General features: G+C 39.0%; 1 protein-coding gene across 2 annotated transcripts; it reads left to right on the top strand.

The window, feature by feature from the left end:
- Nucleotides 1-11236, top strand: CLDN12 (claudin 12). 2 transcript variants are annotated; one of them, XM_069461836.1, is made up of 3 exons: nt 1-59; nt 2078-2169; nt 8657-11236. In XM_069461836.1, exon 3 carries the CDS (start codon nt 8686-8688, stop codon nt 9418-9420), a length of 735 nt encoding a protein of 244 aa, XP_069317937.1. In that variant the 5' UTR covers nt 1-59; nt 2078-2169; nt 8657-8685; the 3' UTR covers nt 9421-11236. The 2 variants fall into 2 exon arrangements, with proteins under 2 accessions (XP_069317937.1, XP_069317938.1); XM_069461837.1 differs by lacking the exon at nt 2078-2169 and having other exon boundaries at nt 11-59.
- The last annotated feature ends 1806 nt before the right edge of the window (nt 11237-13042 follow it).

Below are 13042 nucleotides of genomic sequence, written 5' to 3'. Positions count from 1 at the left end.
AGACGCTCCAAGAAGCTCCTCAGTGTGGGCGAGTGAATTGCTCTGCATGAGACAAACAGGTAGGTGTGGTCAAGAATGTTCCGATTTCTGTGTCTTTTGCATAAGTAGTTGAGGGTTTTATGTAAAATAGCTAAATTGAGAGGAATCAGGAACATTGAAAAACGCTGACTACATTTGTGGACGTGAAAATTGAGTGAGGAGGTATTTGATAAAGCTTTACAAAATTATTTTCTACGCAGGAGTATGGAAATGTCGAGGTTTGTTGCCGGAGCAGCTAAGGGCTGGGAGCTTGGCTGGCCTAGGTGTGTGTGGAGCTGCAAGTTGCTATTTTTGAATAACCAGCTAATGCTGGTTGTGTAATGATGACCTGCTTGCGGTTCAAACCCACTCAGTGTTTCAGGGATGGGCTTGCTCTGAGAGCGTCAACAGTCGCTGTTGGAGTCTCTTTTCATTGGCTCTACCCAGGAGGGCTTTTTTTCCCTTTTTTCTTTTTTCCATTCCTGTCAGCTCTGTTGCTCCTAAAGACACGGCAACAAGGATGGAGGAGGAGAGAACTGGTGGGAGGGTGGGAGGCAGGCGGGAAGCGGATTGCCCTGAAAGCTCGATTTGCTTTCCTCTGAAGCCCAGGTTCTGTGTTCAGGCCTTGGAGGGGACTGTCAACACGTTAGAGAAAGGCCAGACTTGGTGACCCCTCTTAAAATGACTGCCCAGGGATTCTGTTGTGTGTTATTAATTGTAAAACGATTTCCTCTGACTTTGGAGTGAGCAATTATGCTCGGTACCAACTCAAGAAACATACATTTGGGTGGAAAAACTTGATTGAAATCTCCTTGTGTAGACTGTTGCTGACAACATTCTACATAATGATCATAATAGTGCTAGTAATGAATGCCTCAATCCAGGAAGCTCTCAGGCATTTACCAGTTTTCATTCTCATCCTTCCTGCTTGAGATAAATAGTATTTGGAAAGCTGGATGGGGTGGCTTATGCCTGTAATCCCAGCACTTTTGGAGGCCAAGGCAGGAGGATTACTTGAGGCCAGGAGTTCAAGACTAGCTTGAGTAACATAGCAAGATCCCTTGTCTAAAGAAAAAAAAAAAAAAATTAGCTAGGCCTGAAGTCCCAGCCACTGGGGAAGCTGAGGTGGGAGGATCGCTTGAGGCCAGGATTTGAGGTTACAGTGAGCTGTAATTGGGCTACTGCTCTGCAGCCTCGGCAACAGAGCAAGACTCTGTCTCTAAAAGAAGTATTTGAAGAGGAAGTAGCTGATGTTTAAAGTAGATATATGGAAGCATCTTAAAATGGTGGGTTGGGCCACTGGTGGAACTATAAACTCAAAAAAAGCATTCTAGTTGCAAATTTTAGTATGCACAGTGCAGATCAACATCACCTGGTTTTGTTGCTTATATCCTTTTAAAAACTATAAAAGATACAGTGAATTTCTTTTACTTCCAAGACAGCTGCATATTGTTTCTTCACCCTCCTTACTCTTTCCCTGTCATCAAGGATCTAAACAATTCATTAAGGCTGGGCACCGTGTTCATGCCTGTAATCCCAGCACTTTGGGAGGCCAAGGCGGGAGGATTACTCTGAGCAGCATAGTGAGATCCCATCTCTACAAAGATACAAAAATAAACACTAGCCAGGGGTGGTGGCATGCATATGTAGTCCCAGCTACTCAGGAGGCTGAGGCAGGAGGATCACTACTTGAGCCCAGGAGTTCAAGGCTGCAGTGAGCTGTGAATCCTACCACTGTACTCTAGCCTGGGTGACAGAGCAAGACCCTGTCTCAAAAAAACCAAACCCCTTAAATATCATATATAGCCAAGACAGTAAAGTGATTTTTTTTTTATTCTTATTTCTCCTATCTTCTCAAGTCACAAAATGAGAGTTAATTTTTTTCTTCTGTGTCTTACATATAAATAATGCATGAATTTAAGAATAAACGGCCTTTTTGGGTATAGCATTTCATTGGTTTTGGATGATTGTTTATTATTTTTTCTAATTCCATGTGAATTTAAATTGAGTTTTTAGGGAAGTACTATATTAATTTGGAGCCTTTTTCCTATTTCTTTAGGCCCAGATCATCACCACACTGTATGTTCAGATCTGTATATGTTTCTTCTAAGTTGATTAAAGCTATTTTAGAACTATCAGGTACCTCAAACAGTAAGTACATCTTTGATTATATCTCATTTCCCTTCCTCCTGTTACCATATATCAGCCAATAATGATACATTTTTCTCTACTTCCACAAAACAAAGGTATAGGAAAGACCTTCCTTGGCAAGTGCAATGATTGGTGACTTAACAATTTCTAAGAAAACCCAAATTATAGGTAGAAGGGACTGCCAGTGTTACATAACATCAAGAAATAATTTAGCTGGGGCTGGGCATGGTGGTTCATGCCTGTAATCCTAAGACTATGGGCGGCTGAGGCGGGAGGTTCGCTTGAGGTCAGGAGTTTGAGACCAGCTTGAGGAAGAGTGAGACGCCGTCTCTACCAAAAATAGGAAAATTAGGTGTGGTGGCATGTACCTGTAGTCCTAGCTAGTCAGGATGCTGAGGCAGAAGGATTGCTTGAGCCCAGGAGTTTGAGGTTGCAGTGAACTAGGATGACATCACTGTGCTGTACCCAGGGTGACAAAGTGAGAACCTATACCAAAAAAACAAAAACAAAAAACTGTTATTAGACATGTGTTCTCTTATAGCTGTTCCTCAGAGTTGTCCCTGAAGAAATAGCAATGGATCTATGAATTCCTAAAGCTTTTAGCCACTATTCCTGCTCCAGCCTTCTTTGAACTCTGTTCAAAATTAAATATATCATTTTTAAAATATTTTTATTTGAAATGATGTCTTTGATAACATTTTATTGTGTACTAAATTTTATCCATCTCCTTCTCTGAAAGTCACTGTGGAACAGATAGTCAAATGACAAATATGAAATGGTTGTTTTGAAACAGGGTCTAGATTTGTTCAGAAAATACTCCAAAGAGAATGCTCTATCATTCTTGTTTTATGGCTGTAATCACATGTGGTTGTTTGCTGAGAGCTGAGAAGAAAAACATGCTTCTAGTTGAAGAAAGTAAATAAGCCTACTAATAATCATTACAACTTAAATTTCTGACCTTATTCTGGTTTATAAAGGGCTTTGCTATTTATGATCGCACAACTATCTTCTGGGACATTTTATAGAAATTTGAAGTTCAGAGGACGTATGTGACTTGTCCAGTTTGTAAATGATAGGTTATGACTGGTATTTGGGCCTTTGGTCTCTTGGACAATAATACCAAGCTGCCTTCCAGATGGAAACAACAAGCCTGCTCATCTGTATATGTGACCCAGCTCAAAGCTGTGACCCAGCTAGTGTTCATGACTGCCTGTCACATTTGTTAAAGTGTTCTTAGCCTTACATATTTCCCACAGTCCCTAATTAGGGGCTTTCATCTGGCAAAAAGCTGTTTATTTTTTTCCCATTTCTGTTAAAAATGTATATATAAGTATAATAGTTTAGCTTTGATAAACAAATATTAATTTGATATTAATCACTCTTAACTAAGAGAAGTACGTAAATTCGTAATATACCTAATAAGTTGAAAACAGGAATCAACACAGGAATAATTGACTTTCTAACCACTGTTGAAGTGAGCCAGTGTTGCCAAACTTAGATATGTATTTCTATAAGCACAGTCTTTGTGTAAGTACCTGGGAATGGCCTCATCTTTCTTGATCATAGGTTTCTAGGGGAAGAAAATGAACTTTTGACCAATAAGGAATGGAAAGCAGAGGTACAATCTAGAAGCAGCCTGAATGCTTCAGAACACAGGATGGTGTGAATTGCCCCAAATTAAATGAATGGAATGGATACTAGAGTAAATTTTTAACTTTCTATATCCTGACCATAGTCATATCAGACCCTCCATTTGTTTATTCATTCATTCAACAAATAATTGAGTGCCAATATTGGACATGTTGAATATGTCCAATAATTTATGTGCCAATGTTGGACATATTGAATATATCCAAAGATCTCTCTATTCTGGGATCTTTGTCCTGGAACTCAGTTTGATGGGAAAGAAAAACACTAAACAAGGAATTATAAGAATGGTCACTGCTACCAGAACAAAAGTGCAAAGGTGTTACCAGAGCATATAACTAGGGGCAGAGGGAAGGTTTAGGGATAGCCTTCCTGGAAACTACAAAGATGACTAGATGTTATTAGCTAAACAAAGAATAGATTGGGATTAGGAAAGTTCTAGGAAAAAGAATAGCATGAGGGAAAGCCCTTAACATTAACTGTCATGGGAGTTGTATTTAACTCACTCTAGTTTTGACCCCAGGGCTGTATGAAGCAAATATAAAATCTGATGTTCTTATTGTTAAAATTCATAGTGATGATTTAATTCTAAAAATGTGGATTAAATGAATAGAAGTCAATAAATTTCATTTTTCTATTTATGTTTACCTTTAAATTACACTCAAAGTTTTTATTCTATTTTTGTAATAAAACACTGTGGCCCCAAGGAAAAGTTTCTGGTTTGTGTGTGTGCGTGTGTGTGTATGTGTGGCAGTCAATGTGTTAACCAAATTAGAAAGTGGAAAATTTGGGAAGTTAAAAGTGGTACGGCTACATAGACTGTAGTAAGGTGAGAGAATGGGCATATAAGGAGGTTGAGAGTTTGGCAGGAATCAGATGGTGCAAGCCATGGGGAGGATTCGAAAATTTAGAAACTTTATTCTGCGGGAAATGGGAAGTTAATTGAATGGTAAGAAATGGAGTGATAGGATCAGATTTGCATTTGAAAAAAATTATTCTGGATTCAGTATAATTTTTTTTTTTTTTTTTTTTTTTTTTTTTTTTTTTTTTGAGACAGAGTCTCACTCTGTTGCCCAGGCTAGAGTGAGTGCCGTGGCGTCAGCCTAGCTCACAGCAACCTCAAACTCCTGAGCTCAAGCGATCCTCCTGTCTCAGCCTCCCGAGTAGCTGGGACTACAGGCATGCGCCACCATGCCCGGCTAATTTTTTCTATATATATATTTTTAGCTGTCCATATAATTTCTTTCTATTTTTAGTAGAGGTGGGGTCTCGCTCTTGCTCAGGCTGGTCTCGAACTCCTGAGCTCAAACGATCCGCCCACCTCGGCCTCCCAGAGTGCTAGGATTACAGGCGTGAGCCACCGCGCCCGGCCTGGATTCAGTATAATTGACATACACAAGAGTAGAAGTCTTCTTACCCTCCAGCATGAACAAATCCTGATCTGGAAGTCAGCATTATCTTTCAGTTTTAAAACATTAACATATTGCCTCCCTCAGCTGTACTATAAAATGTTACTTTATCACTCTCAAGGGATATGTGACTTATCAAATTATAGGTATGTGGAATTAAGAACAGGACATAAAAGTTAAAGCAGCCAAAGGAAGTTATAAGGAGCTAGACATAATTCCAGCACCAAGGTTGAAATTTAGCTTAAGAATTGAGATTAATAGTATTTCCCCTCTGAAAAAAATACTACGGTATCTTTGTTGACACTAAGTAGGACTTTCAGTCAGCCCCTAAGATCTGAGCTAAGAATACTTCATCAAAAGCAAGTTTAGGGAACGACACCAATTGGATATCAGACTGAGGTGGGGGGTGGGGGAGGGGATGGGGGTATGTCTACACAATGAGTGCATTGCGCACCGTTTGGGGAATGGTAACACTGGAAGGTGCTGACTCGGGAAGGGGGGGTGGGGAAGGGAGGGATATAAAAAAAATAAATAAAATAAAATAAATAAAATTATTTTATTGGAAAGAAAAAAAAAAGCAAGTTTAGAGGATTGATATAATTCTTGTATTGATTTGATTCAGGATCCAGTTAAATGTACTTAATACTGGAATAAATATTGACCCACCTCTGTTCATTAATGTCATTTGATAGTCTGTAGGCAAAGAATTACAGAATTTATTAATAATGAAGTTATACATCCTTATCTTTGTTTCTCATTCCATTTGCATTGTAAGAATCAGTGGTACAGGGCCACTTGATTGGAGAAATCTCAATTACATTGAAATTCCAACCTACCTCTGAAGGCAAGAAGGAATTGTGATTGGGTTAGGACTTTGAGTTATCTGGCGTTCTGAAGCTTTGAAAGAAACAGAGAGAACCTTTCTCTTATGTCTTAACAATTTTAATCAAATCCTTATTCTCCTTCATTGCTCAGTCTTTCTCTAACTCTGGATGATAAATTTTTATGAAGAGGTACCTTATTCACTTTAACACCTAACAACAGATAACTACATATAAAGTGTAGTTATCATACATTTGCTTCACTGTCAGCCTTTTTCATTTGAATAAAACAGCCTATTCTTTCCATAAGTCTTGACTGTAAATACATTGGGAGCAAGGTCCAGATCTCGGTGACCTTGATGTCCTTCCAGGGCCTAACAGAGTGTTTTGCATATGCTAGACACATGGCACAACATAAATACATGTTGAATGAATGAGATTGCTTAGTAATAGCTATTTCCTTGTCTAGTTCTCCTTTACCAATGGCCCACCTTTGTGAGTTACTGTGTCTTTGTACAGAGCGCACTACTCATTTAAATAATCTTAGAACAACTTGTGTACTAGGCACTATGCAAGTTGCTGGCAGTGTATGGGGAGACAGACGGGTGAATAGGGAGAAACCAACAGGGAGCTGAATTCTGGAGCTTGGCATCCTTAGTAGCCCTTTCCTATGTAAACATTCTCAAATCTGCACTAGAGTCCCCATGTCTGGACCAAGGTGTTCAGTTGTTAAAATTAAACAAGACAGTTTTTTCCCAAATTGCATGAAAAAAAATAAATGAAGACTAATTTCTTTAAGCCTTTTCATCCATAAAATTTTCCTAAACAATTGCTACTTCTGATAATACTGACAAAAAACAACATAATAAACAAGTGGTAAACTAATATTAATGGAAAAAATTACTGTAGAACTAACCATGTTTAACTTGAGGACTTCTAAAAAATGGTCATTTGTGGTGAAACTCTGATTTTATGTTGTACACTTATATATACTATGTGTATGAATATATATAGGCATATATATGTATATATACACAGGCATTTTTTTTTGCCAGTAAAATTGCTCCTAGATTATATAATTTGATTAAATGTACAAATAATATTGTTTTCTAAAAAAATTGTACCCTCCCACAGGAATACATAAGAGAATCACATCCTAAGCCAGTTTCCTAGCATTTTGTTCATAGTCGTCTTTCTCATACAGAACTCCTGAGACTGCTACTCCACCATCGCAGCAGATATTTGGTTCTAGAAAGGATGATGGATTCTCTGAACACCACTATACTGAATCCAGAAATAAAAATTATTCTCAACTTTGCCCCTTTATCATGCTCTGACCAAAAAAAGTAAATATGCTACCTCATTAAAGTACTCTGCTCTATTGCCTCATAAGGGGCACTATAGAAGGTAGAGAAAATACATTGGGTGTTTTGAGAGTGAGTTTCAAACCCTTGAAGAAGTTAAAGCTGAATAAGATACTGGTCTTCATAGTTTGTCATATATAGAAAAAGAAGGTAGCCTTTTAATATGAGATGAGAGAAAGGCCTGGCTATAGTTTTTCTTATAATAGCATTAATAGAAACAGAAATCTTTGCATTCATCTTATATGAACAGTTAATAGTGTAATAACCAACAAGTGCTGTAGATTTCTCTGAAAAGCACTGGGTTGTCTTAAATCAGCCAGGAAGTAGTTGAATGGAATAATTTCAGGGACCTTTGTTCTCATCTTTCCATTTGACTAACTCATTGGAGATGAGTCCATTTACTTTTTGTAATTTCCCCTTGTGCCTAGTACATAAGAATGAGATCAATTTGCTTTTTCTTATTTAACATTCATTCAACAAATGTTCTTTGAACTGCTCTGGTGTGCCAAGCATTGAGTCGGTCACTGAGTTCTAAGAAGCAGTTAACACTTGGCATACCATTTACAGTATTCCAGATGTGTTTTAAGCACTTGATATTATATTACCTCACTGAATCCATAGAACAACTCCGTGAGGTAGGCACAGGGAAAATCTGTAGCTGGCTCAAGGTCACTTGGCTAGTAAGTAAGGAGACAGGATTAGAGTCCATGCAGTCTGCCTCTGAGTCAGCCCTCAACCACTGCTGTCCTGTAGTGCTTATTTGCCCACACCTTAGCCTTTTGTGAGCTGCCTTCACCTCTGTTGCATGAACATTTGAGGCTGAATTTGTGTGTGTTGATGAGTACTCTGGCCCTTGCTGTATATGAGTGCCTGACACTTAAAAAGTGCATGACATACACGTGTTGAAAGAATGGTTATTGACAACCAAGAGAATTTAAGGTGTGATGTTAAGAGAATTTGACATTATTTTGGTTGTTCCTCTAATTAACTATGAAGAAAAATACTGATGGCTAAAGATTTTAGTTGCTCCATGACCTAGTCACTGATAGCCAAACGTTGTGCGTACCTGTGCTGTGAGGTCACACACACGTGCATTTGTATACATTTATATTATACAGAGAGAGCAAAAGAGAGTTTTCCTCTTTGCATTGACATTTCATCACTAGATGTGTTGCCAGTTGGAACCACCTTTTCTGCTCTGTTCTATTGCCCCTCATGATTTGTCCTCTTGTGTGTCACCCCTTAGTCTGACAGTACTGCACAAGCCTGCCTGCCATGGGCTGTCGGGATGTCCACGCAGCCACAGTCCTGTCCTTCCTGTGTGGAATCGCCTCGGTAGCAGGCCTCTTTGCAGGGACTCTGCTTCCCAACTGGAGAAAATTACGATTGATCACGTTCAACAGAAATGAGAAGAACCTCACTGTTTACACAGGCCTCTGGGTAAAATGTGCTCGGTACGACGGGAGCAGTGACTGCCTGATGTACGACACTACTTGGTACTCATCAGTTGACCAGCTGGACTTGCGTGTCCTCCAGTTTGCCCTGCCCCTCAGCATCCTGATTGCAATGGGTGCCCTGCTGCTTTGCCTGATTGGAATGTGCAACACTGCCTTCAGGTCCTCTGTGCCCAACATCAAACTGGCCAAGTGTCTGGTCAACAGTGCAGGTTGCCACCTGGTGGCTGGTCTGCTGTTTTTCCTGGCGGGTACCGTGAGCCTCTCCCCATCTATCTGGGTCTTCTTTTATAACGTCCATCTGAACAAGAAGTTTGAGCCAGTCTTTGCATTTGACTATGCAGTGTATGTCACTATTGCCAGTGCTGGGGGCCTGTTTATGACTTCCCTTCTACTGTTTATTTGGTACTGTGCATGCAAATCTTTGCCTTCTCCTTTCTGGCAACCACTGTACTCCCATCCTCCTAGTATGCATACTTACTCGCAGCCCTATTCAGCACGTTCCCGCCTCTCTGCCATTGAAATTGACATTCCAGTAGTTTCACACGCCACCTAATGGGAAAATAGTTAACTGTTAGAGAAAACGTGTAGCCTCACATTCCTCTTGTGCAAGGAGCTCTTTGGCCCTATGCACATTTTCCTGTTTCTGACCAGTCAGTGAAGCCAAATTTTTATGTCGCGGTAGAATGAAGTGCTGCTGGTTTTTATGGAAGTACATTATTTTAAATGTGAATCATACCTTTTATCTTTTACTGGAAGGATTTTTAGCCTTCATATTGATATGTGATCAATTCTTTAAGTAGAAAGGACCTCTGTCACATTGAGGTGATTTAGAGCAACATGTTAAAGAATGATGGCTCGGAGAAGCTGTTGTATACAATCTTCATGAATATTTCAGAGTGTGTATTGTCCTTTTTCTGTAATACCTTAAACTGAAAAAAAGGCAATTTTAAATATGAGAAATTTCTTTCAGGCCGGGCATGGTGGCTCACGCCTGTAAATCCTAGCACTCTGGGAGGCCGAGGCGGGCAGATCTTTTGAGCTCAGGAGTTTGAGACCAGCCTGAGCAAAAGCGAGACCCCGTCTCTACCAAAAAAAATAGAAAGAACTTATCTGGACAACTAAAAACATATAGGAAAAATTAGCCGGGCATGGTGGCGCATGCCTGTAGTCCCAGCTACTTGGGAGGCTGAGGCAGGAGGATTGCCTGAGCCCAGGAGTTTGAGGTTGCTGTGAGCTAGGCTGACACCACGGCACTCTAGCCCGGGCAACAGAGTGAGACTCTGTCTCAAAAAAAAGAAATTTCTTTCAGATAAGGGGGTAATATTTTAACAGTAGTCAATAATCTACCAGTTTAATACTGTAACTTTTGTTCTCTCTTGGGGCTAATTGTATGAATAGATGCCAGTAGATTGAAGATTACTTCCTTTTGTGAGTTCCTTCTACCTCATGCAAGTGTTTAGAAATAAAATGCATTTTAAATGATGTCAGAATAACACTCTAAATATCTGCTACTTATGGATAACATTTAACACAACTTTTAAAGTTAATGATTCCATGAATTGTACTATTGGAGTTAAAATGTGCCATATGACAGGTTCGTGTTTCCTTGAGGCAGAACTCAGTTCCCAGGCATCATTCACCAAGCTGTACTTATGTCCATATACAATCTCTTAGTGACTAAGAGAAGTAAATAAAAGGGCCATAATGGTTTGTTCTCTTTCAGACATAAGCATAGGGATCAAGAGTCTGTTCTTCAGTGACAGCATCAGAGATTGACTCTGTTGACTGCCTTTTGAGTAATGGGTGCAGTAAAGTGTGACTTTACCATGACCACATTCACCCTTGATTCATTTCCTGCTCGTATCGCTGATCATTTCCTTGAGCATATATCTGTGCCCAACACTTTAGTAGGTGCTACAGAGGATACTTGAAAAGTATTAGACCTGGTCCCATCCACTAAGACATTTTAATCTAATAGAGAAGATCAGACTATTACTTGACAGGGAACAGTCTGACTTCATTGGCAGCTGGCCTTAACTTTCCAATCATTGATCCAGGAATAAATTTATCCAGAGACATGAATTCCTGGCAGACACAATAATTGTACAACACCGATATCCTGGACCTAGAAATTCAGTTACTTCAATCCATTGGATCCTTAGGGCACCTATCTTAGCATAGATGTAATAACACTTTTATCAGATTCATGAGAATGGGCAAAACTGGTAGAGAAATTGTTTCCTTTCCACCTCTGAGAGTATGATGATGTATTAGGGAGGAGTTTTTGAAATCTCTCTTCTGTTGAGGTAGCAATTGGATAAAACCATGTTAAAACTGAGATGAACACTTAAAAATTCAGGGATATTGGTCTTTAGCCATATGAATTTGAGCTGCTTATTTAATTAGTGTAATTTGCTTAGCACTATGTTCCTAAGGATTTTGTTTTATTAACCATTACAGATTTTACAAACAGCTAGTTGTATGGTAAACAGATTATTATGCCTTTTTGCAAATCTGAGTATGATTCTGGTATTTGTGTAGATGATATAGTTGGTACCTTTCTTTTTTTCCCAATTTCCAATACTAATTTATGTATATAGCAAATCCAGTTGTATAATTTTTAAATGCCATCAGTAGAAAGTATGTGAGACTATGGGTTTTTAGTTTTGGCTTCTGATTCCTTTCAGTTCTTTTTTTTATTTTTTAATTTAATTTTATTTTTTAGATACAGGGTCTCACTCTGTCTCCCAGGCTGGAGTTTAGTGGCATGATCATAGGTCACTGCAGCCTTGAACTCCTGGTTCAAGTGATCTTCCTGCCTTAGCCTCCCAAATAGCTGGGACTGTAGGCGTGAGCCACCACAGCTGGTGGCTTCTTTCAGTTCTGATCCTTTTCATTCTTCTTTCTTCTTCGATATAGTCTTGATCATTCCAAGACAATGACAGGTGGAATTTTGAGACTAATCTTTCCCCTTTGCTAGTTAATTTCAGTCCCCTGTTTCACTGAACTTTTGTCCAGAAGGATCAAGAATTCCACCATTCTTTGTATAAACAACGTTAAAGAAATATAGACTGAACCATTAAGATACTAGACAGTTTTTAGTCCAAGGGACTAAAAAATGTTTACATTTTATAGGATTATAAATGTAAACATTAAGCTTTCCTATAAGAATCTTTGGCGTCATAATCAGTAGCCTCAAATTAGTATTTATTGATTCACTAGGCAAAAGAAACAGCTGTTTTATTGTCTTGTTTCTTGTTTGTGATTTGCCATCAGTAGCTATTTTTTAAAGCCATCAAAGGAAAGCAAGTATTTACCATTCCTTTTAGTCACTTTTGAATACTCATCAGGCTATCATTGTGATGGGGGTGATAACTTTGTTGTTGTTAAAAGTCTATTAACGTTAAAGGCCTTTCACAGAAGCCAATTTGGAAAACAACCTTAAATGTGGTATGATGCACCAGATTTGGTTTATCCAGCCATGGGAGAAACAAAAATGAAACTTAGTTTACTTCACTTGTACATATACACTATAATGGATAGTATGTTTACTGTAAACTGCAATGTAAAACCTCAATAAAAGTGCACTGTACTTCTTGCTGTTTATTAAAAGATGTATTTTTATAAGTTTCTGCTTCTGTTTTTTTCTTAGTGCTTTAATATGAAATATTTTGAGAAATATTTCCCAAGAAGTGTGAAATTCTTCATCCATTTCTAGGAGTAGTCCTAGGAGGTCACTGGGCTGTTTTAATAGTCCACAAAGAAACACTGAATGAAGTTGTGGGCCAGATTTACCTCATCGATGGAGTTTTCTCATGATCTATGATCTTGGAGATTAGGGGTTCTCATATGGTTAAGTAGGAGACTCATTCCTTACTCTTCAAAGCATGAGGTTGCTGGAGAAGTGGTCCTGGCAGACAAGTTACCTCAAAATTTCTGAAACCTATGATGAGCTTGTAGTTTTGGATTACAGCAGTCTAAGGATGGTTTTTACATACACTTCTCACTGAAACCCATGGCTCTATGATAGCATGTTAGATGGCAGAGCCATATGTTGCACTGGAAATCAGAAGCTACTTCAAGTTGGATGTCCTCAGCTGGTTACACTACAGCACAGCAATCCAGAGTCTGCCCCTCGCTTCTTCAGGTTCACTAAGGGGGACTAAACAGAGAAA

This window comes from Eulemur rufifrons, chromosome 29, assembly GCF_041146395.1.
Source record: "Eulemur rufifrons isolate Redbay chromosome 29, OSU_ERuf_1, whole genome shotgun sequence".
Classification (NCBI taxonomy): Eukaryota; Metazoa; Chordata; class Mammalia; order Primates; family Lemuridae; genus Eulemur; species Eulemur rufifrons.
This window is presented reverse-complemented; position numbering and strand designations above follow the sequence as displayed.

Bases quoted from the DNA above. Each gene is read 5' to 3' on its own strand.
- CLDN12 (XM_069461836.1), top strand. From the start codon at position 8,686: ATGGGCTGTCGGGATGTCCACGCAGCCACAGTCCTGTCCTTCCTGTGT.